At 38.5% G+C, this 21,165-nt stretch overlaps 1 protein-coding gene across 3 annotated transcripts in view; it reads right to left on the bottom strand.

Moving 5' to 3' along the window:
- LOC127660117 (myotubularin-related protein 13-like) overlaps window positions 1–21,165 on the bottom strand; it is a 179,503-nt gene that overhangs the window by 129,556 nt on the left and 28,782 nt on the right. For all 3 annotated transcript variants that reach the window (XM_052150205.1, XM_052150222.1, XM_052150213.1), the window contains exon 3: window positions 1,095–1,232. In XM_052150205.1, coding sequence (XP_052006165.1) covers window positions 1,095–1,232 — 138 coding nt within the window. The remainder of the gene's footprint in view (window positions 1–1,094; window positions 1,233–21,165) is intronic.

Genomic DNA, 21,165 nt, shown 5'->3' with positions numbered 1-21,165 from the left:
GTCATGATGACCACCACATCCTGAGCAGAATTAGGTTAATTACCAAAATGCCACATTGCCGGTACTAGGATGCATTACTCAATGGATGTGGAATGTCAGGACGTCCTTTACATAGGGAGATTAGACCCTAATTTCCACAGGTAAAAAATACATATTTTCTAGAATAAGCATTGATATGTTATTTGTTTTCTTCCTCCGAGAAATCAACTACCATAATAGCATTTAATTTGTCTACAATGGAGGAGCATGACTCATGATACATGACCATGACTGTGGAATCTTACTATCTACTTAAGCAACTCCTCAAGTTTAGGTACTTGACAGTAATCACGCACATGGCACAAATCACTTAGATGAAAAGGATTCAATAGGGGAGAAAAACACGTACAAATAAGCACTAAAAAAGGTACAACACAGAAATCACCATATGTAGGGTTTTAACCACTTCTACTTCCAATTCCACTTCTCCATGTTGCCAATGAGACATACCAAGTTGAGACTTGAGTCACCACAAACAAAAAGAATTGCTGAGAAAATTTTACTCCTGCTGCAGGCAAATATTTTTGAGTACAAGAAATTCATTTGGTGAGAATGGGACAAACAAGGTTTTGTAAAAAAACTGTTAATGTTAACCTTTGGCTGTTGGCCCCCAGAAAGCCCAGAGAAAGCACAATGAAGCCCCGGAAGTGACAGTGGGAACGCAACTGGCCCTGGCATGCACTAGCATGCCCTCATTTGGCCAGATAGTGGAGATGCGGCTAATGTATGCCTTCAGAAGACAGACTACTTTTAGGTTAATTTTTTTAAGCATTAAAGTGATGTATCCACTGCCACTGTATTAAAAAGATAGCCCGCAATATCCATTAAACCATCCCCTTTTGTGTTCCACATAAGAAAGTCATACAGGTTTGGAACAACATGATGGTCAACAACATCATTTTCACCTATCCCTTTAATATTTAATGAAAGTTTGTCTCTCATGTAAATGTATCTTGTTTTAAGGGACGTTTAGATATCCTAACTGGAAAAGAAAACAAAATAATTGAGAAAGAAAAATATTTTTTGCAGTTTTTATAGCCAGGCCTTAGCCTCACCTGTAGGTTGACCTCTGCCTCAAAGAAGGTCAGACAGGAGCAGTAGTGTCGTTCTGAGTCTATATCTGTCAGCACAATTGTGAAGAATGTTGGAGGCTTCCTCTCACGAGACAACCTCCATCCACCAGGCTGGCAGAACTGTAAAAGCACAAAAACAAACACGGTTACATTTGAAAGTACAGACCCAGAAATTACCAGAACATTAAATGAGCTCAAAAGCAACCAGAAAATTCTGGATAATACAGGAGGTGGTGACATAATTTGCATGCAAGAAACTTAAGAACACCTTGTAGTGTTTTAAAAGGGTTTAAAGGAATGCAGTATGAGGTTGTTGTGGTACGTCAGATCATATGCAGGATGTGCCAGTTCAGATAGTACATTCTTTCATCAGAGAGCAGGAATAGCCACTGACTTCATTCCCTCAATGCCCATTACAAACGCCTTTCGACCTCCCCCCTGCTACACAAGAAGATGCCATTCAAAGCATAACAAATCTGCATAATATCCCTTGGAAGGCTAACTGTCAGGTGCAATGCTGCATACTAGATCATGCCAGACACAACATAAAGAGGAGGTGACCGTCCACTCTGAACAAATTTAATGTGAAAAATTGCAACGTTTTATATGGCAGCTGTACAAAAGGAAGCCCCACCTTCCTTTTTAAAGAGCCAATAGCCTTTTTGATAAAGGAAACTAGCAATGTCAAATAATATTGATATATATATCGATTGTTGATTATTGACCGGCACGTTATTTTATCGATTTATTTTTGAGGCATCGATATATTAAAATTAGCCGACATTTAAATTAGAAGCCCAATTTGCGTGCTTCCTCTGTTTAACAGTCTGGCGTAATAGCGTTGGGAGACCACAAGATGGTGATATAACTTGTATTACACACACACACACACACACACACACACACACACACGATGAGCTGAAGTGGGGCAGGATGGCAGCCTAGAGTTATGAAAGTTTTTGTTGTTCAAGAATGAACAAATTGACATTGATTTTGAAAGCTAGTGTATGAAACTGATATAACTGCGCAAACTGAACGAGTAGAAATGCTGATGTTTATTATGTAATTGATCTTTATGTAGCCATGAATAGGTCTTTCATTCAAGCTGTCAAACCACAAAAGACATACTTTTAACTAAAATACATTGTGTAGGCTTTATGAAAGACACATGTTCACAATAGATTATTCAGTGACAGATGGAGTAAATAATTGTTGTCCTTCAATAATGAATTTTGTTTAATTTAATAGAAAACTATGCAAGTTCCATTCTATGACACTTCAGAATATTGATGCTGAGCGTTGGCGGTGTGTGTGTACCTTTTGTAGAAAATATATAATTGTTGTGAATTTTAGAACGTTTTCATGTCATCCGCCAGACGCATCTGTTTAAATTTACCCTGCTGCTCACACTTTACCAAAGTTGTGTTGAGAAAAATGTCTGAAGAGACAAAGACTCTTCAGACATTTCTGTAAAGACTCTATTGTGCAACGAGAAGCCCCATTTATATCTGAAATAATATATCCTGATATACATCGATAATCATCTGGGAAATTTTCAGATTTTTCAGATTTCAGATTGAAAAAAGCAAATCACCCTACAAAGTTTTGTTGGGTGATTTGAGCTAAAGAAGCTAAATGTATGTGTAACAATTAAGAAGGTAAGGAGGAAGCTGGGACAGGCTTGACAAACACATTTCAGTGTACAAAGAAACAAAAACATGCACTGCTTTTCAGCCAGTTGCGTCATATCATAAAAACATTCAGACATGAAGACAAGCTTTGTACATCTCTCTCCCGTTTACCACGGTCTCTTCTCCTTAAATACTCCCGCCTCCCCTCGCTGGAACGTGCAGGTGGAAGTCATTCGCCACTTATCTTCCCAGCCTCGCTCTGCCCTGATGCCGCTAGACTCCGCCCTGCTCACCACAGTATGATAGTGTACCACTGTTGCCCAAATGTATTGTTGATTTGACAGATTATTGAAACAAGTTTTGGAGATTCTAGTTTAATCCTCATTCAAGAAAATACAAGCTGTACTTATATGCCAATTGCCAACATAGAAAATGATTGCCACTGAGTGAACTGCCTTGCCTTGCCTTGCCTTGACACCTGAGCATTGCAAATTAACAAGCAATAAATCAAGTTGAAGTAATATGTGTGATCCAAACCTTGCAAGTAACTGGTATAAGATTTCAGCAGCACAGTGAAAGCGTAGGCGATGAAAGGACTCTCCTGAGGAGAAGTAACAAGAGAGGAGCGAACGAGACGTCAAGCTGTGAATAAATCTGCACTGTTGTGCTCAAAGTAACTTGGTAGACACAGTGGGGTCAAATTGCAAACAGCAACCGAGTAGGAGAGAGATGAGGAAGAGAGGCAGAAGAGCAGATCAGAAGAATGTCAAGGAAAGAGATGAAAGCAAATCCTGGGAAAACTCAAGGAGTCTAAAACAATGTGCAAAGTAATGCACAAAGACAAGAGGTGAGGGCCAGTTCAGACCAAACACACTCTGGTGCTAAATACAAATAGAACAGAACGCAGGTATCTCAAGACTTATTTTTAAAAGTTTAAGTTATTTTTAACTTGAAAGAGTATTACAAAAATATGGCCCTCCTGCGCAAGACGCTGAAAATAAAATACCGATCAAAGACGTCGTCTTGCGTGTGTCTACATAGAAAAACAATTACAAACCATATCATACGGATGTAAAACAAGATGAGTGGGTGGAAAGAGAAGATAAACGGTGACAGGTGAAGGAATGAGAGAGAGAGAGAGAGAGAGAGAGAGAGAGAGAGAGAGAGAGAGACCGTAAGAATGAAAGAGAGAGAGAGATACAGAGTGTGCTGGATTGACCTCAGGGCTTGAACCAGGATGTTAGCATCCCGCTGCAGCCACAATAGAAGGCAGGAAATCTGGAACACTCGCAGGCAAAGATGGAAAAGTGGGATGCTCCTTTCCCTTGTTAGATTGGGACATGTTCCAGGAAAATATTCAAAGTATGTGATAAATATCTAGCCAACACCAAATGAACAATGAGAGAGCACACGTGGGCTGATGAAGTGGGACAGCAGTGCTACACAGACCCAAAATGGACCTTAGTCAGGGTAGACACCATATTTGATTTGACGAATGAAAATGAGGCTGTGAGGGATACATGTGCAGTCAGTTCAAAAGGTTGCACAGTTGTGTACCTTGATGTCAATAGTTCAACTGACATAGGTCTTATTAGGGATGTCCCGATCCGATACCTAGATCGGTATCGGCTTCGATATTGACGTTTTTAGACGGATCGGGTATCGGTCTGACGAGCCCGACCCAAATCCGATACTCTGTGTTAGTCATGTTCGTTACTGTCAAGCTTAAAAAATGACATAAAAGAACTGTTAAAACACCATTAAAGCGGTTCATATGACTCGTGCATTTTATTCAAAGCCACTTGAAGACACGCGATAGCTCTGTGAATTGCAATAGGCTGTGTTTAATAAGTAAACATATAAATGCTCGCGCAGCTTCAGCCCGTTAGTGAATGGTGCTTCGGTTTACACACACACACGCGCACGCACGCACGCACGCACGCACGCACGCGCGGCTATTTATAGCCTTCACACGTGCACAATATTTGAGCGCTACAAACGAACATCTCAGATGTAGATGCTCAGCAATTCGGTTCACTTATAATATGGACTTAGAACGGCACTGGAGGTGCATTTAACCAGAATATAAACAAGAAGCGAATTAAACTGTGAATAAAAAGGGTGAGGGTTTAAAAGTTAAAGCTGTCATGGAGAGACTCACAGCAGAGATATGAACTCTGCAGGGTTTATTGAGCAGAGGATTGAAACAGTGATGTAAACATTGTGAGTAAATCCAGTTAAGCAGAGTGGCAAACAGCAGGTAAGTAATATCCAGACAGTGTATAGACACGATGAAAGAGATAACTTACAACAATTTTATGATACTTGCAGGCAATAATGAAGACACATGTTTGACATAGTATTTCTGAGACTCCAGAACTTTCTACTATCGATGAGAACAGGCACAGAGTGTGACAGTGAGAGAGAGAGAGTGGGTGTACTCTTTACATATTAAAGAGTACACCCAATTATTTCCACACAATAATGTAAAGATATTATAAACTGATTATACAATAAAACAACACTGGTATCGGATCGGGATCGGTATCGGCCAATACTGAGATTTCCGTTATCGGAATCGGATCGGAAGTGGAAAAAGTGGTATCGGGACATCCCTAGGTCTTATTAAAATAAAATACAAATTCAGTAAACAAAACCATCGTGAAAACAAGGGTTGGGAAATTGTATGTGGCCTAGTACCTTAAATCAGTACCACCTACTGAATGGACTGCCTTGTTTTCATTCACATCCAATTAAATATGGGCCTGACTAAGGTCCATAATTGTGGAAAAGAGGTTGTATATTATAATGCTTAAGCTTTATCAATAACCCTCCACCATGGGGTTGTTTTGGTTTCAGTGGTCAGAGGCTCTTAGCAAAAGAGCTTGGGTTCTGGTGTTAATTCAAACACCACAAAACCCAAGCCACGGTCTGGTGTCTTGCACATGCTTGGTTTAGTTAACAAGAAAGAACACCCAGACAGACAACAACTGTGACAAAATAAATCCTTACACATCTGTCTGTTCAACTGAATTAAAATCCCATTGGGGTGCTTTTTTAAAGCAAATATTAGCTTAAGCTTGACTGTTAAGATCACGAAGTAGTCCAGAGAAAGAGGACCAGGTTTGGTGGATGGATTTCTAGGGCAGAATGTTTCACATGGTTGGAAAATAAACTCTGCCAAATTAGATCATGGATCAGTTATTGGATTCTGCTATTTGATGACAAGCATCAGATTGTTGATATTTCAAAAAATTCTCTAAACTGGAGGCCTGGGTAGCGCAGCGAGTATTGACGCCGACTACCACCCCTGGAGTTGCGAGTTCGAATCCAGGGTGTGTTGAGTGACTCCAGCCAGGTCTCCTAAGCAACCAAACAGCCCTGGTTGCTAGGGAGGGTAGAGTCACATGGGGTAACCTCCTCATGTCCATGATTAAGTGATTCTCGCTCTCAATGGGGCACGTGGTAAGTTGTACGTGGAACGCGGGGAGTAGCATGAGCCTCAACATGCTGCGAGTCTCCACGGTGTCATGCACAGCGAGCCATGTGATAAGATGCACGGATTGACGGTCTCAGAAGCAGAGGCAACTGAGACTTGTCCTCATTGAGGTGAGTAACCGCGTCACCATGAGGACCTAGTAAGTAGTGGGAATTGGGCATTCCAAAATGCCCAATGGGGATAAAAGGGGATTAAAAAAATCCTCTAAACTATGGAGAACTGAACTGGTGGCATTATAGCAAGCCTGTAATGCAATATTACACTCTTTTAGAAATATAAAAATACACATTTTTATATGGACAGTTCACTTTATGTAATTTATTTGTCCCTTCTTTCTCTTTTACATGGGTAAATAAACACTTGATAGCATGAAATGCTTGAGACAAACATGCATTAATCCATACACAACAGCCAGGGTTGTCTTTTTTACAGAGATGTTGAAATTTACATTAAAACACTGTTCACTTTTGGTATAATATGACCCCTATAGCTCTGTTATTTGTGACTTTATGTACACTTTGTATCATTTTCTTTTTTAAAGTTTATTACTCCATATCCTTTTTCTCTTATGTCTACTTTTATCTGTATATGCTATTTTGCCACTTTTGATTAATGCACTTGGTGCTGAATTTTATTTCTCTTTTTGTTTTCTGTTCTGAAAACTCTTCAACTCTTCTCTCTGTTATTGCAATACAATAAAAAAAGAAGTGCGTTTTTTTCTGTAGTCTTCTTGTTTGGCCAAAATCCACTTCAGACACTGGGAGAAGTTAAACAACCGTAAAAAATGGGCTTACAGGCAGAACAGTGCAGGTTCTTTTTATTACCAGCATGTCAATTATATGGGATTAACATAACCTTGGGCAAAGGCACCGTAATCATTACCGGTGCATGAACACGCAGCAATTCTAGCAAGAAATAAGGGTAATGTCGTTGTCTTTAATGAGATTAAGAAAAACATGAGTCTCCTCATCACTCCAAGAGAAATGTTCCTCTCTGCTATGCTGTTTGTTGTGAAGACAGATGTGATGTAAATGTTGTCATGTGACACTATGTTTTTTGCATTAATGCCATATTTCTCCAAACTAGGTTTTCACAACATTTGACATGTCGACAGGATTTATGCACTAAAGTTAAATGGAAAAATATTATGCAGATAATTTGCATTTCCATCAGAATTATTTTGCAGTAAACATTTTTCCGCAAAACAAATCCTTGTCCATTTTGCTAACTTGTGGAAGCAATTTGACGATTCAGAATACTAAATTCGATACCAAAACAAAATACTAACTAATAGTAACTAATACAGTACATTGTTTCAAGTTACCAAGTAATTTTCAACAGTCAGTAATAAAGAACAAAATAACAAATTCCAAGCAATAGAAAAAATAATAAACAAATTGATCAAGATACAAATTACTTACATTTTTAACAGTACTATTAAGTATTCAAGCATTCTGAAATTGAAAAAAATGTATTAACTGTAACCTAAAATTAAAGTGGTTTCACTACGCATGTCGCGATTATTAAATATTTGTCTGATCACAGTTATTTGAGATAACCGTGATTATTGTGCACTTCAAATTCCAAACACATTTAAATGCCCAAAAAAGGGAATTTTAAGCTTATATATAAATGCCATGAACGGTGTGTTTGTGTGTCATTCAGTTAAACTTCGATTGTCACTGAGCAGCACCGCGGATGTCAACGAGAGCAGCTCCTGTCCAGAAGAGCGCGTGAATCGCTTCTCAAACGCTCTGATGCATGCACCAAACTCCAGCAACAATATAAACGAACAACGATAAACTTTGATAGTGAACACAAAGCATGCAGGTTTCACTTTAATTCAACGATCGTGTAATGGCAAATGTTTCTGGTCAAACGGGGTTTATTCACGCATTGTTGATGACACAGACGAGACACATGCATGCTCTATTTCTGTGGAGTGATAAAAATATGAAAGGATAAGGTTTTGATTCATGAGAAATTAGGGATTGTTGGTTTAATCAAAGAGCATTACAATGACGTGTGAAAGTGAAGAAATTAGAACAGAAACATTTTACTATCGCTTAATGTAATATTATATAAATATAATAAAATATATTTTGTATTATATTTTTTTTAATACAAAACAACAACAGTGTAAACGTAAAATTGACCAAAACGAAAGTTGACAAATAAGAAAGACATATTTTATGCATTTAGAAATATTAATATAGTTTTAAAGCCTTAAAATGAACTCATATATCCCCATTTTATTATTTGATTTATAAATTTGAATTTAAATATGTAAAAATGACACATGCACCTTAAGAAATATGTAAGCAATAATTGACGACGGACCATTGAATTAATGAAAAATAATGCACAGCCAAGGTGGTCACAACGTGCAGTGGAGTCAATTATTCCACTTATACCATGATTACCACATCTTAATACATAATTCAGGGCTTTATCTTAAGACAATTCCATCAAACAATCAGAATCAAGAATTTAACAGACACCTGGTGTAAGACAATTATATGACAATTAATCGTGAAAGCCCTAAAAGAGACAATTAATAATCATAATCGTAATTATTTGTTGACAATTAATAGCCAGCCAAATATCATAATCGTGACAGCCCTAGTCTTTACTGGAAAATACATTAATACTTTTTATACCACAGGTCTGTTGAATGCATGATTCTGATTGGTTGATGACATTCTAAGGTGTGCAATTATTTTTCAAGTAGCTCTTGACCGCATAATAGTTCTATATCAATTCGCCAAATTATTTCAGTTATTTCAAAGATCCGTACAGGCTACCACAACAAAATAACCACAAAAAAAAAAAAAAAAAAAGAACAAATACATTGGTTAAGTACATCGGATAAGAATGACAACTATGCCTATAATGTCCTAGATTTATTCAATTCAATTTAGTTTAAAAAGCATCCTTGTGCTCCCTCTTTCTCTCTCTCTCTCATCTCACCCACACACACACACATACCGTACATGCTTCTACAACAAAATAACCATGTAAAAAAAGACATTGGTTAAAGTAAATTGGTTAAGAATGTCAAACAATATCTATAATATCCTACATTTATTTCAATTTCGGTTGAAAAGCTCACTCGTCTCCCCCACATGTTCACACACATACATACAATGCATGCACACACACGCGCACACACACAACTTAGAGCTGCATGTTATTAACACTGCGTGTATGAACCCGCTATGACCAGGAGAATTTGCCATTACACAATCATTTTAAGTGAAGCCAGAGTGCTTTGCATTCACTATCAAAGTTTATATTTGTTTGTTTATATTTTCGAGGGAGTTTGGCGTTAGCCTCTGAAGACGCCGTGCAGAAGCGCTTGAGAAGCGCTTCACATGCTCTTCCAGACAGGAGCTGCTCTGGTTGACATTCATGGGGCTGCTCAGTGACGCTCGAATGAATGACACACAAATGCTGATAGCATTTATATATTTGCTTAAAATCTTATCTTATTTGGTATTTGGAATTTGAAGCGTACAATAATTGCGGTTATCTCTTATAACCGCGGTTAGATGAAATAACCGCAATCAGATGATTATTTAATCACGACAGGCCTAATGAAATGCGAAACAGCACCAATGCTATTAAGCCGCATTTGCAAAATGTGACCTTTAAGATTCATATTATTTGTTTAGTTTCTCTTTTGCTTTTGGCCTTGCGGAGCGGAGGGGGGCGGGACCGGTTCGGAATATCGCGCGCCCGGTCCCCAATCGGCCTGATGAGGCGCGCGAGGGATAAAGGCGGCCGGTGACGATGGTTCGAGAGAGAGAGAATTACAGGCATGTCCGTCATTCTCTCTCTCTCGAACCATTGTCACGATATTCTGACCCGGCCCCGCCCCCATCCGCTCCACAGGCCTTTATTGAGATCAAACTTTGGTTGTCTTGCAATCGACGTAAAGTGAGTAAAGGATCGATCTTGTAATTTCGCTATTGGGATCGTTCAAATGAAGATGTGCTTAATTGGGAATTAAATTTTATTTTTTAAACTAGCCCTACGTCCAACTCAAGGGCCATGTGCTACACATCAAAAGCATTGCAGATAGTGTGATAAAAAGGATACCATTTTAGGATTTATTGATTTGCATAGAATATCTAATGTGTATTAATAGATTATTTTCTGAACGTCTCAATATGCCTTTGACACGGTGTTGTACAATGTATTGTATCCAGAAACACACAAGATCAGTCCATCTTGATTTGATTTTTGCACCGACATTGCCAACATAAGAATACATCATGCAAAATCCTCTGCAATCATGGACTGCGCTTCAAAAGGTCAGGGACAACGCGTCAGAAATTGTTTGAATCTTGAGCATAGCTTTACAGTGCCTGACCTATGTGTAACGTGGCACTGGAGGTAACACCCCAATGAGTTCATAAAAGAGTACACTAGGGAACATTAAGGAAAATCATGTGAATGGGCCTTAATTGTTCTCAAAACTCTTGCAAACATGAAACAGCTGAGTCATATCAAAGACAGGACAGACCTTTTTCTTAAATTAGCTCTCAGTCAAGTGACAATGGCACTTAGAAGTGTTCTACCGCTCGTGATGTCACAGGGCTCTCAGTTACACTGTTGGCCCGCAGGCAAGATTTCCTCATCATGTGACAAATAAGTGGCACGTCCACTCCATGAACAGACACAAGATCTGCAGCTTGACCTGTTAAGAATCAGTTAAGTTGCAGAGTATGGAGGACAGAACAACGATATTAGATCCTCGTCTCCCTTGTGCTGTGTGCCATTACTTGCTTCTCTGTTTAATGATGGCCATAAAAGGCAGAGGACTGCTGCCCCAGTTAGAGGAGGACAAAGTAAGAGACGCTGGTCTGATTAATGTTGGTTGTGTAACAGTGCCAAGCTAGTGTGTAAGATACATTATGTAAGCTGTCACAGCATACTGTTATTCATTGAGATTTAAACAGAAATGGTAAGTCTTCCAGTTACCTTCTATTACATGTAAGTTCCATTCAAAGAGCTACTTGGCTTAGTATAGATACTTGGTATCCCAAGATAGCATCTCTCATGAGACTAGATAAAGGGACACCTAAAATGGACGGTTCACTAAAAAGATTTGTTTCAAACCTCTATGACTTTCTTCTTGAGCGCTTACGATAGTAGCTGGCTCTTATCTAAGGAAATACAGGGCTGCACTACTGCGTTATTTCTTCCATTCTGAAAGCAGAAGCAGTGGTATTTCCAGCAAGCCTACTTTATTGAAAAACTATGACAAGTCTGGATAAAAACATTATCATATCGTGGGCAGAAACATACTTTACACAAATACGCGTACAAAGATGCGAACGCTTGGCCAACACACTGCCAATGCCTGGTCCAGTTGAACATGCTTAATATGCAAACCTCAGTAATCAAGAGGGTGATAAATCAAGCTTGTGTAGCAAGAAGCGTCTGCGTTCTCATTTTTGCGCCGATAACTTTTTAGGCCTTTAATGTTATGCACATCACAAAGAACTAAACTTCCTTGAGAGATATTTTTCAATCACAGCTGGCCAATTAATGAATCAGCTCAGAGCATGGAAAACAATAGAAGTCCACCAAAAATAAATTTTATAGCCAAAGGTCACTGTGTTTTGTAAGTCAAAATACAATAATAAATGATTCAATAGTTAATAACATATCTGGAAATATCTGGGATGTTTTTCTGTAGCAAGAGAGACAATAACACAGTATGGGGGAGAAAAGGGGGGAAACAAGAGGACCAACAGAACAAAAGGCTCTAGTTATAGATTAAGTCACTATTTACAAACAAATGCTAGGCAACAGCACTTGCAGGTTCTTTAGCACCCAAGAAAAGACAACATGATCACACAGGAAGTCGTCAATTTTGCCTCCGAGAGTTCCGGTACCCTACCATTGGCCACATTATGCTGACTCACTGACAAGCGGCATGTCCTATCAGACATTTTTGCATCGGCTCAAGCATGTTTACCTTCCACTTCCACTTCCAAGTGCATTGCATCAGCAGCCTGGGAGACCCAGGTTTGGATCCCGCTTTGAAACCAGGAAGTAATCGCATTCGCATAATTAGTGACAAGCATGATTCGTAGGTTGCATTTTTCCCCTCTGATATTACATTTTAACTCCACTGATGGTTAGGTTTCAGTTTGAGGTTTGGATTGGGGGTTCTGTTCATAAAATATGCATTCCTCTTCAATGTATTGCAACCTGTAGAGCTGAAAAGAACTCACTTCACAACTCGCTTTTGGCGTCCCTCCGCGGACATTTCACCCAGAAATGGAGCTCACACGTACCCATAAGCCCAACAACTCTTACCACTTTGGCCACTGGAGGTATTGTTTCGAATTTCGGTAAGCACAGATGGATTTTAGCAAAAGAAAAGTAAACGTACTGTTTCCGCTTCATTCAAATTGAGCTAAAAATGTCCCAAAAGTGCAGTTTGCAGAATTGAAACACCCTGTTTCAAGATTATTGGAGATGTGGGCTTGTTTAAATTGATATTTACTTCATAACATAAAAAAAATTTTTCACTTCTTATATTTGACAATTATAATATTTCACAGATCACCATCATTGTTATTGCATCTGTTCTAGCTGCAGTTAGTAGATTTGAAATTTTAATGAAGGAATCACACAAAATCTAAAATCGCAAATGGCTGTTTTTCATTTCCAAAGTAAAAACTGATAGATAAGAGGCCAAATACAGTATGATCTAACAATGATCTTATATGAACAAGACCATCATATGGATCTAACGGAACGAACGGGACCCTGTTTTGCCACCACTGCAGCATGTAATGGCTGTTTGTGAATGTACTAGGCTACATCTAAAATATAACTTGGTATTTATCTATTTTGAATGCACCAAGTAACTATGACATCATGGAAATTTAATCAATAAATACCTAAAGTTTTTAAAATATTTAGTATGCCTTTTATTACAATTGACATATGGACTAATACATTCTTATGAAATTGTTCCATTAAAAAAATGTAATATCTAGGTTAACAAATCCCAAGAATCTCTCAGGAAGAAAAACAATAACAGGGGAAGAGATGTCAGCAGCTCTGGTGGCCCTCAGTTAACACTTCATAATTTTATCAGATTAAACAGAGGCTAATAAAGAATCCATATAGAGGACAGTCTATTTCTGTCTGCTAAGCCCCTTTCAGCCACAGACCAAGGGTAGGAAATGCTCAGCTGGGACAAGATGGAGACCCAATTCTTCTGCCTGAATGTGTTGAGTTGATGCGAAACCCCTGAGATGAAAACAGCACTCCCTGAGAACATCTTCAGGGTCAGAAGAACATGATAAAAAAAATGTTTTATAGTCCTACCCCATTAGAGCAGACGCTAACGGACCTGTAATGTAGTATTCTGATATTGTTCTGAACACAGCAATGGTCAGGATAATTTATTGGGTCCGTTATGCAATACCGCACATATGGTTTACTTTAGTGAGAGATATTTTTAGTTGGTCAATAGGGATGCTTAGAAATTAACCAGAATCAGGAGGGCGAGGATTGACACTAAAAATGCCAAATGAGCAACACATTGACAGCATCGTCATTTTGTGACATGTAAATTATTGAGCCGTGACTATTTGTGCATGTCAGAAATGAAGAGAAAAATGCAAATAGCATGTTCTCAATCTGGTGCGCGTGTACGTGTCAATTATTTCAGACTTGCATTTCTCCATGTGTAGCTCATACAGCTGGCTCCATCACGCTCTTCACTAGCGTGATCCTCTGTGGCGGTGTCCTCACTTGAGGCGAATTCTTCTGCCCTCTTTTTTAAAACCTAAATTGAAAACACACTGGCACTTTAACAGATGAGGCTCAGCCTGAAATATTTCAATCTTAACAACACACACATAAAACATGCTTCAATACTTGGAGATTTGAGTGTTATTCAAACATTTTGCTTTCAGTTTTTGTTCCCATAAGGCAGTAGGGGAAACACTGAAGACATACTCTGAACTTCCCGGCAGTGCCTGGAATACGGTAATAAATTTAACTCACGTGCAAAAAATGATATCAGGTAATAGCATGCTCTTTACAAACGCAGAAGGTCATCTTAGGTTTATAGGAATGTTTATTAGTTACTTTCCTTTTCTCGCACAGACAAATACACCAATAGTTTAGCCCTGTATAGGTGGAGTACAACTTGAACTACCCTGTTTGGCAGCTGTTAAGTAATTTAAGTCAATAATTGAGCTCAAGTGCTAAAATTAGCAACGGATGACATAATGTCAAACTTTGACACAAAGCGGAGGGTCTCGTATCAACCTCAAGGGATTTATTTACCAGCTGACTTGACATTTTCCCACTTATTACATGGTTACTTGGTAAAAAAAATTAAATAAAAAAAATGGACATGAAATATTGATTATTTATTATGCGTTATAGACAGCAGACTAAACGGAAATGACAACGATTGACCAATCAGAATTAAGCACTCCAGAGCATCATGGTATAATAGGTTTTAACATTTTAAGAATGAGAGTCAAAGCAAGAACAAAAAGGAAGCATATAAATGCAACAGCAACAAAAGAATGTGGAAAAAGCCTGTCTATGGGTGTGGTAGACTCATAATCCACTCCAGCCAATCATTTCATTCAATCCTTCAGCTAGTTACAAAACTTTACCCGGAACTACGCTGGTAAATTCCTCTGTGGTCTTTGCAGTCATACATTGTGAAGTGACGATTCTCTTAATGAATGATTGTAAAAAAATAAAATAAATCAAGCCTAACAACTGCAAACATCCATCAGGATGGTTGAACTTCACAATCTAAACAACAAACAACAGTTCCAGTGTGTTTTTGCTTTTGACCAGTCGAGTATAAAAACCTTAAGTCTTGGGACTGGACCAAGGTACAGTACAGTTGAACGTCACACAGCAGACCCCTGCCTGTGAGCCAAATGATAGTCCAGTGGGTACAGGTGTTTCCTGTCACCGCCCACTTTCCCCTCCCTCAAATCAGCTCTGACTTTTGTTTATGTTTTTCAGCTGACTAAACAACAGCTTCATACAGCAGTCACGTGAGTCAGCCACACTTTTACATTCTTAGCAGGGAGGAGAAAATGACCTTGCTTTTGAATGAAGGGAGGGTGTCCTTTATTCTCAACACAATGGCTGTTCATTACACAGGACTTAATCTTTTACTATAGACATATATACAAAAATAAACTGGATATACATGAAAGCCTTGGCGTTGAACTAAAGAGCAACACTATTTTGTGGCACCCTCTAAAGTCACTGGTAGTGTGGATGTAGGAACACATCTGTATTTATTAGGTTTTTTTAATTTAATATTACAAATACTACAAATACTCAGGGACGGATTATGATTTTCAAAGGCCCCAGGGCCAATTATCTCCAAGGTCCCCCCTCCTAAAGTAGTTGACCGGGGAGGGGGGGGGGGGTTCATTTCATTATTGATGGGTTTTCGAGTGGAGGAATCGCCAAGGGCCCGGTAGAAGTAATACACTGTGGCTACCACTTGGAGTAAACTGTGTCCTAACCAGATGCTAGGCAAAGCCGCCACGACAGAGACACACAACAAGCAACCTGGTACAGATCCTGGGGCCAATTATCTGGGGCCATGCCCAAAAGGGTTTTCAAGCGGGGGATCATCAAACTAGATTGCGCAGCCTTAAAGCCCAGGGCACCCCTGGGCCATCAAGGGCCCACCATCCCTGCAAGCCACAAGCAATTCTATTTTTTAAATGGTTTCTATTTTTGCCAAGTCACGTCGGGCAGCCCAGTCAACAAATGGGTCTAAAAATTCTTATAACAGTATATTAAAGCCAGAATCTATCTAGTCTGTTTAAAACAACTTAATTTTGTCTGAGAGTGTCACACACCTACCGAATGTTGTGCTTGAGGTCTCGTTTTCTTAAGTCGGATCTCTGTCTCACACACCCCTCATGCCACTGCTCAGAATGGCATGAGGGGTGGCATACCGGCTCTTTCAAAATTTCTCTCCACTTACCTGTCATGTGGAGATCAGCGAAATAACAAAAGGAGCACGACGTGAACATAAACAATGGTAACAGACTGAATTTGGACACTTTGCCCTGTTTATTCCCTTTGGGGTTTGCCTAGAAAGCGTATGTCCACATGCAACTTCAGTGAAAGAATTTGTTGCATTCAATAAACAGAGTGTTCCATCTGTACTCTGATTTCAAAATGTTATTGTAAATTATCCTCATTTTAGTATATGAATATCGTGGTGTTGCATCGCGTCTGGCGTGAACAGACAGATTGCTTATCGCTGGAATCTTATCGCACTGCGTCTGGTTAGGACAAGATGCTCTAGAAACATCATACAGTACATTTGGCCAAGCTTGTAAGGCGTCAAATATACATTATATTATATTTCACACTGCTTCCACAGGAGTGCTCATAGGAATAAATGGAGGGACATGGCACACCCAGCAGTAGAGTTGGCCAACATAATTGGTGGCCACTTAACCACATGTCAGAGTCAATAAAGTATACGGAGAGACTAATTGCATTTGTTCAGTGCTGAGAGCCAAACTCTCTGAGGGAAATAAATTCACTCAGTTGAGGGGCAAACCATCCTGAACAGAAATGTACAAACACTCAAACATCATTACTTGCTTTAGAGCATAATGTTTTTTTTTTTTTATCCAAAGTGACTCAAGGTCTACTAATTGCAAAGGCAGTCACTCTTTGACATTTTGTGGTTATGCACCTCCTCAAGAACACAAATGGTAATAGGAGACTTAAGTTACTATCCAAATTGAACTGTGTACAAATTATCATATTAATTCCAATTAAAAGGTGTCAAATTAGTTTTAGGCAGGGGTGTGGCATAGTGGTTTGAGCTCAGGGCCAGAAAGCGGATGATTTCTGGTTTGAGCTCTGCAAGGATCAACACTGAGTGGTCATAATTGTACCCTTGAGCAATAATCCTAGATTTCTCCAGAAAGATTGTCCCTGATAAGAGTGTCTGATAAGGTAATTTGCTTTTAAAGGAATTTCTATATATATATATATATATATATATATATATATATATATATATATATATATATACTGTATATATATATATATATATATATATTTACCCTCGTGCCATCCCAGATGTGTAAGACTTTTTTCTTCTGCTGAACACAAACACAAAAGGACCAGACCTTTCAAGCTCCAAAAATCACATAAAGGCAGCACAAAAGTAATTAATAAGAATCTAGTGATTTAATAAACAGCCATGTCTTTTGAAGCGATATGATAGGTGTGGGTGAGAAACAGATCAGTATTTAAGTCAGTTTGTACTATAATTCTCCACTTTCACTTTCCCTTTCAGAATGTGAAAGTGCAAATGGAGATTTATAGTACAAAAGGACTAACATTTTAATCTGTTTCTCACCCAAAGTGATTGCATCACATCAGTAGACATGTATTAAACCACTGAATTTGTATGGACATTTTTATGCTGCCTTTGTGATTTTTTTTTTGGAGCGTTAAAGGTCTGGTCACAATTCACTTGCATTGAAAGGGCATGCAGAGCTGATATATTCTTCCAAAAATCGTTGTTTGTTCAGCAGAAGAAAAAAAGTCATTCACATATGGGATGGCATGAAAGTGAGTAAAGGATAAGAGAATTTTCCTTTTTGGGTGAACTGTCCCTTAAATTAAGGAGGTCAGAACCCCCCATCCACCTGTAGTTCATAACCAGAGTAGCATCAGGCCTTTTCCTGGGATCAAATCTGCAACCTTTAAGCAATGCAGACACTTAATGATCTGCCTTCTGCCAGAAAATGGAATAACCAGGAATTGTCTGGATAGGAGTAAGACATTTTTTCCAGTTCTGTCTGTATGAAGTTAATCAAGATGCTCTCCCATTGTGAATCAGACATTATGAGCACAGCACACCAGACCATCAGCTTTGATCACTTAAGCTGATGAACCGAAGTCTCTTTTGTTTGTGTGCATTTTTAGCTTGTTAAACGCTGCCATCTGATTGGCTGGTTTTTAACTTGTGAGACTGGTATGGGGCTTTTGTTAGCAGCTTTTCCTTTGGTAGCTGAGATGAACAGATACAGCAGGAAGTAACAAAGCTCTCAGACTATGGCTCAGCTCCCTGCTTCTTTGTTTCATTCTGCATTGCCTGCCCTTTTGCCAGGAACTGCAGATACTAATCAATCCATGGGCCACGTCTTGTGTGCACTGCGTACTGTCATGAATTTACGTTTTTATATTTATTAGCCAAAATAAGCCAAAATGTTTCCATTATATAAAATTTTTTCAATGTGAATTTTTACAAGCCCAAATGCTGAGAGAGAAACACTGTAGCACTTTCAAAACATTGTGCTGTTTGTTTGAGCACCCCGACCAGCCTGACACAGTGATTCTGGCTCAATCAATGGCATGAGATTGGGGTGAGAATGTCTAGTTGTCCAACAAAAGAAAAACAGGGGTAGTGTTCGGGTAAACCCTTTATGAAAGCCATTATTTAAAATAAAAAAAAACTGTTTGCTGAAATTAGTGGTGCCAAAATTACACACTTCAGCTTTAAATCAGCACCCAAAATATTCTGGAATTTTCCTTCTTTACGTTCGGTCTTTCTTCTGAACACAGACTCTTAAAACCAAAGATCTGGTGAGTGCTGAAACTACAGTAGGGATAAGCTCTGACCAGCTTTTGAAGGAGATGATTTCCTGTGATTGCATTTCCTGTGACCCAATCGTAGTAATCAACTAATCGTTGATTACTCATAAAAGATCTTCCTCTCCTAATTTAACCTCTACATTTCTAGAGCGTGTCTGGGCATTTTACTTTTGAATTTTTGGAACTAACTTTTCTCAGTGAGGATTATCATTCAGTTCTTAATAATGTACTCAGTAATTTCAGTCATTTTTACTGTAAAAGTTCTGTGAATTTAAGCTTGTACAACACACTGCATAAATGTAATGATGTATAAATATTTTCAATTTAAAAAATATACAGTCTCATTAATTCATTTTTGCATTGCAGTAAATATGGTGTATTTTGGTAATGAGAATTGGGGGGGAAATGTGCAAAATTCTCATGAATATAACAACACAAAAAGCACAATTGTTCTAACATGGGATTCATTTCCTTATAATCACTGTATTTCTTTTTTTGAATGAAACATGACATTTTATGTACAGTGATACACAGAATATCCAACCCCAGCTTTAAAATCTCACCGCAAACAACAGACCAACTAATGTGCAAATTATTTACACATTTCCGGCATACTTTGTGTGTCATTCCCGGAAGTATGAACCACATTTCAGATTACAACAGGGATATGGAGGAAAGGGAAGGGAGGTTAAAAAAGTCAGAGCATGTGGATGAGATAGATGACACAAACGGTCACAATCCCCCATAGTGTGAGGTCACATTCCTTCATTATAGGATGTCAGGCTCCGAAAAGGAATTTTTTATTTCATCAATACATAGCTCCCTCAAAACATAAACAAACCACTTTCTGTTAGTGACCGCAGAAACACTTCAAAGAACATGTTACTACTTTTTTTTTTTTTTTGTAAAAGAAGGCATGTTTCATTACGTGCTTGTGTATTCTATATTATATTTTTTCATCAGCGCTCAAGCCAACAGTGTTTGTTTTCCCAGTTCTAAAATAAATCAAGCTATTAAACAAAAAGAACATATAGAAACTGTATGTATATCAGCAAACGTTATTTTCTGTTGGTTGATTTTTTTTTACTCCATTTTATGCTTTAGAGGAATAAGGGAGGTATGTTTTTCTTCAAGCTTACAAGATGAGGGACATAATCCATTTGATCCAGTCAGTATAAATAAAGCAGAGGATTCTGCATATAAACATTGGAGACATAAAACAAGCATCAGAGAAGCAGCTATAAGGCCAACTGGCTTCACGAGGGGCCAAGATTCTATGTCCGTCTCATTCCTAGCATGCTGAGGAAGCTGACACACATGCATCATGGACTGCCAAGTGGCTTGAGCTGTCGTAGGAGCATAGATGAATGGCTGTTGATGTTAGTTTAACAGGAACATTTGAGTCAATCATTCTGGACATAACATAAAAACCTCAATGTGTTCCAGTCCAGGCAATAAAGAGATAACTGTAAGAGCAAATATCTCCCGAGGCAGATGTTAATGGCACCCGATCACTGTGGCAGTGACAAACGGGTAAATGGGAAACACTTTCATGGGAAGAAACCCATGCGCAGCCTTGAGATGATTCAAGGCTAATGCCATCTTCTAAACGAGTACTTTTGTTAATACAATATTTCACTTTTTGTTTAAAAGTGCCATTTAAGAAGAAAAAAAAAAACCTCTGAACACACACCCATACACTTGCAAAAACTAGGGATGGTACAATATATCAAATTTCGATATATCGCGAACCAAACAATTACAAACCATATTGTGGTATAACTCGATATTTCAAAATCGGCAACATTGTTTTCTGTCCATGTGATTATATAGGAAATGACCCATCAAACATCATAATCTCTGTTTACAGTGCTCACACAAGGTTCTTAAAGTGACTGAATTTAGGTTTTAAAAATGTAATTACTGGAATACCTGGAAAATCGCCTTGTTTTGATGAAAAGTGCTTGAAAGCGGATCGTTTCCTCCGTGTAATGTGTGTCCATCAAAGATGAAGCGCACTCCACTTTCATTGAATAATGCATCTTAATATCCTTTCTGTCTTTACAGTCAGATAAAAATGTAAAAATAAATATTCATTTTAATCTCACGCAGCAAGGACGCATGCGCTAAAGAAAAATGATTGTTAATGTTCCCTGAACCGGAACACTGAGCTGCTCGTTGAACCCTTAAAGTGACAGTAACATTTTTAGCATTTCTTATACAAAGAAATGTAAACTCAATGTTATTATTTGTAAATTGTACACAT

The sequence above is a fragment of the Xyrauchen texanus genome, chromosome 2 (genome assembly GCF_025860055.1).
Source record: "Xyrauchen texanus isolate HMW12.3.18 chromosome 2, RBS_HiC_50CHRs, whole genome shotgun sequence".
Taxonomy (NCBI): domain Eukaryota; kingdom Metazoa; phylum Chordata; class Actinopteri; order Cypriniformes; family Catostomidae; genus Xyrauchen; species Xyrauchen texanus.
The sequence above is the reverse complement of the archived record's forward strand: the minus strand, read 5'-3'. Positions and strand labels throughout refer to the sequence as shown.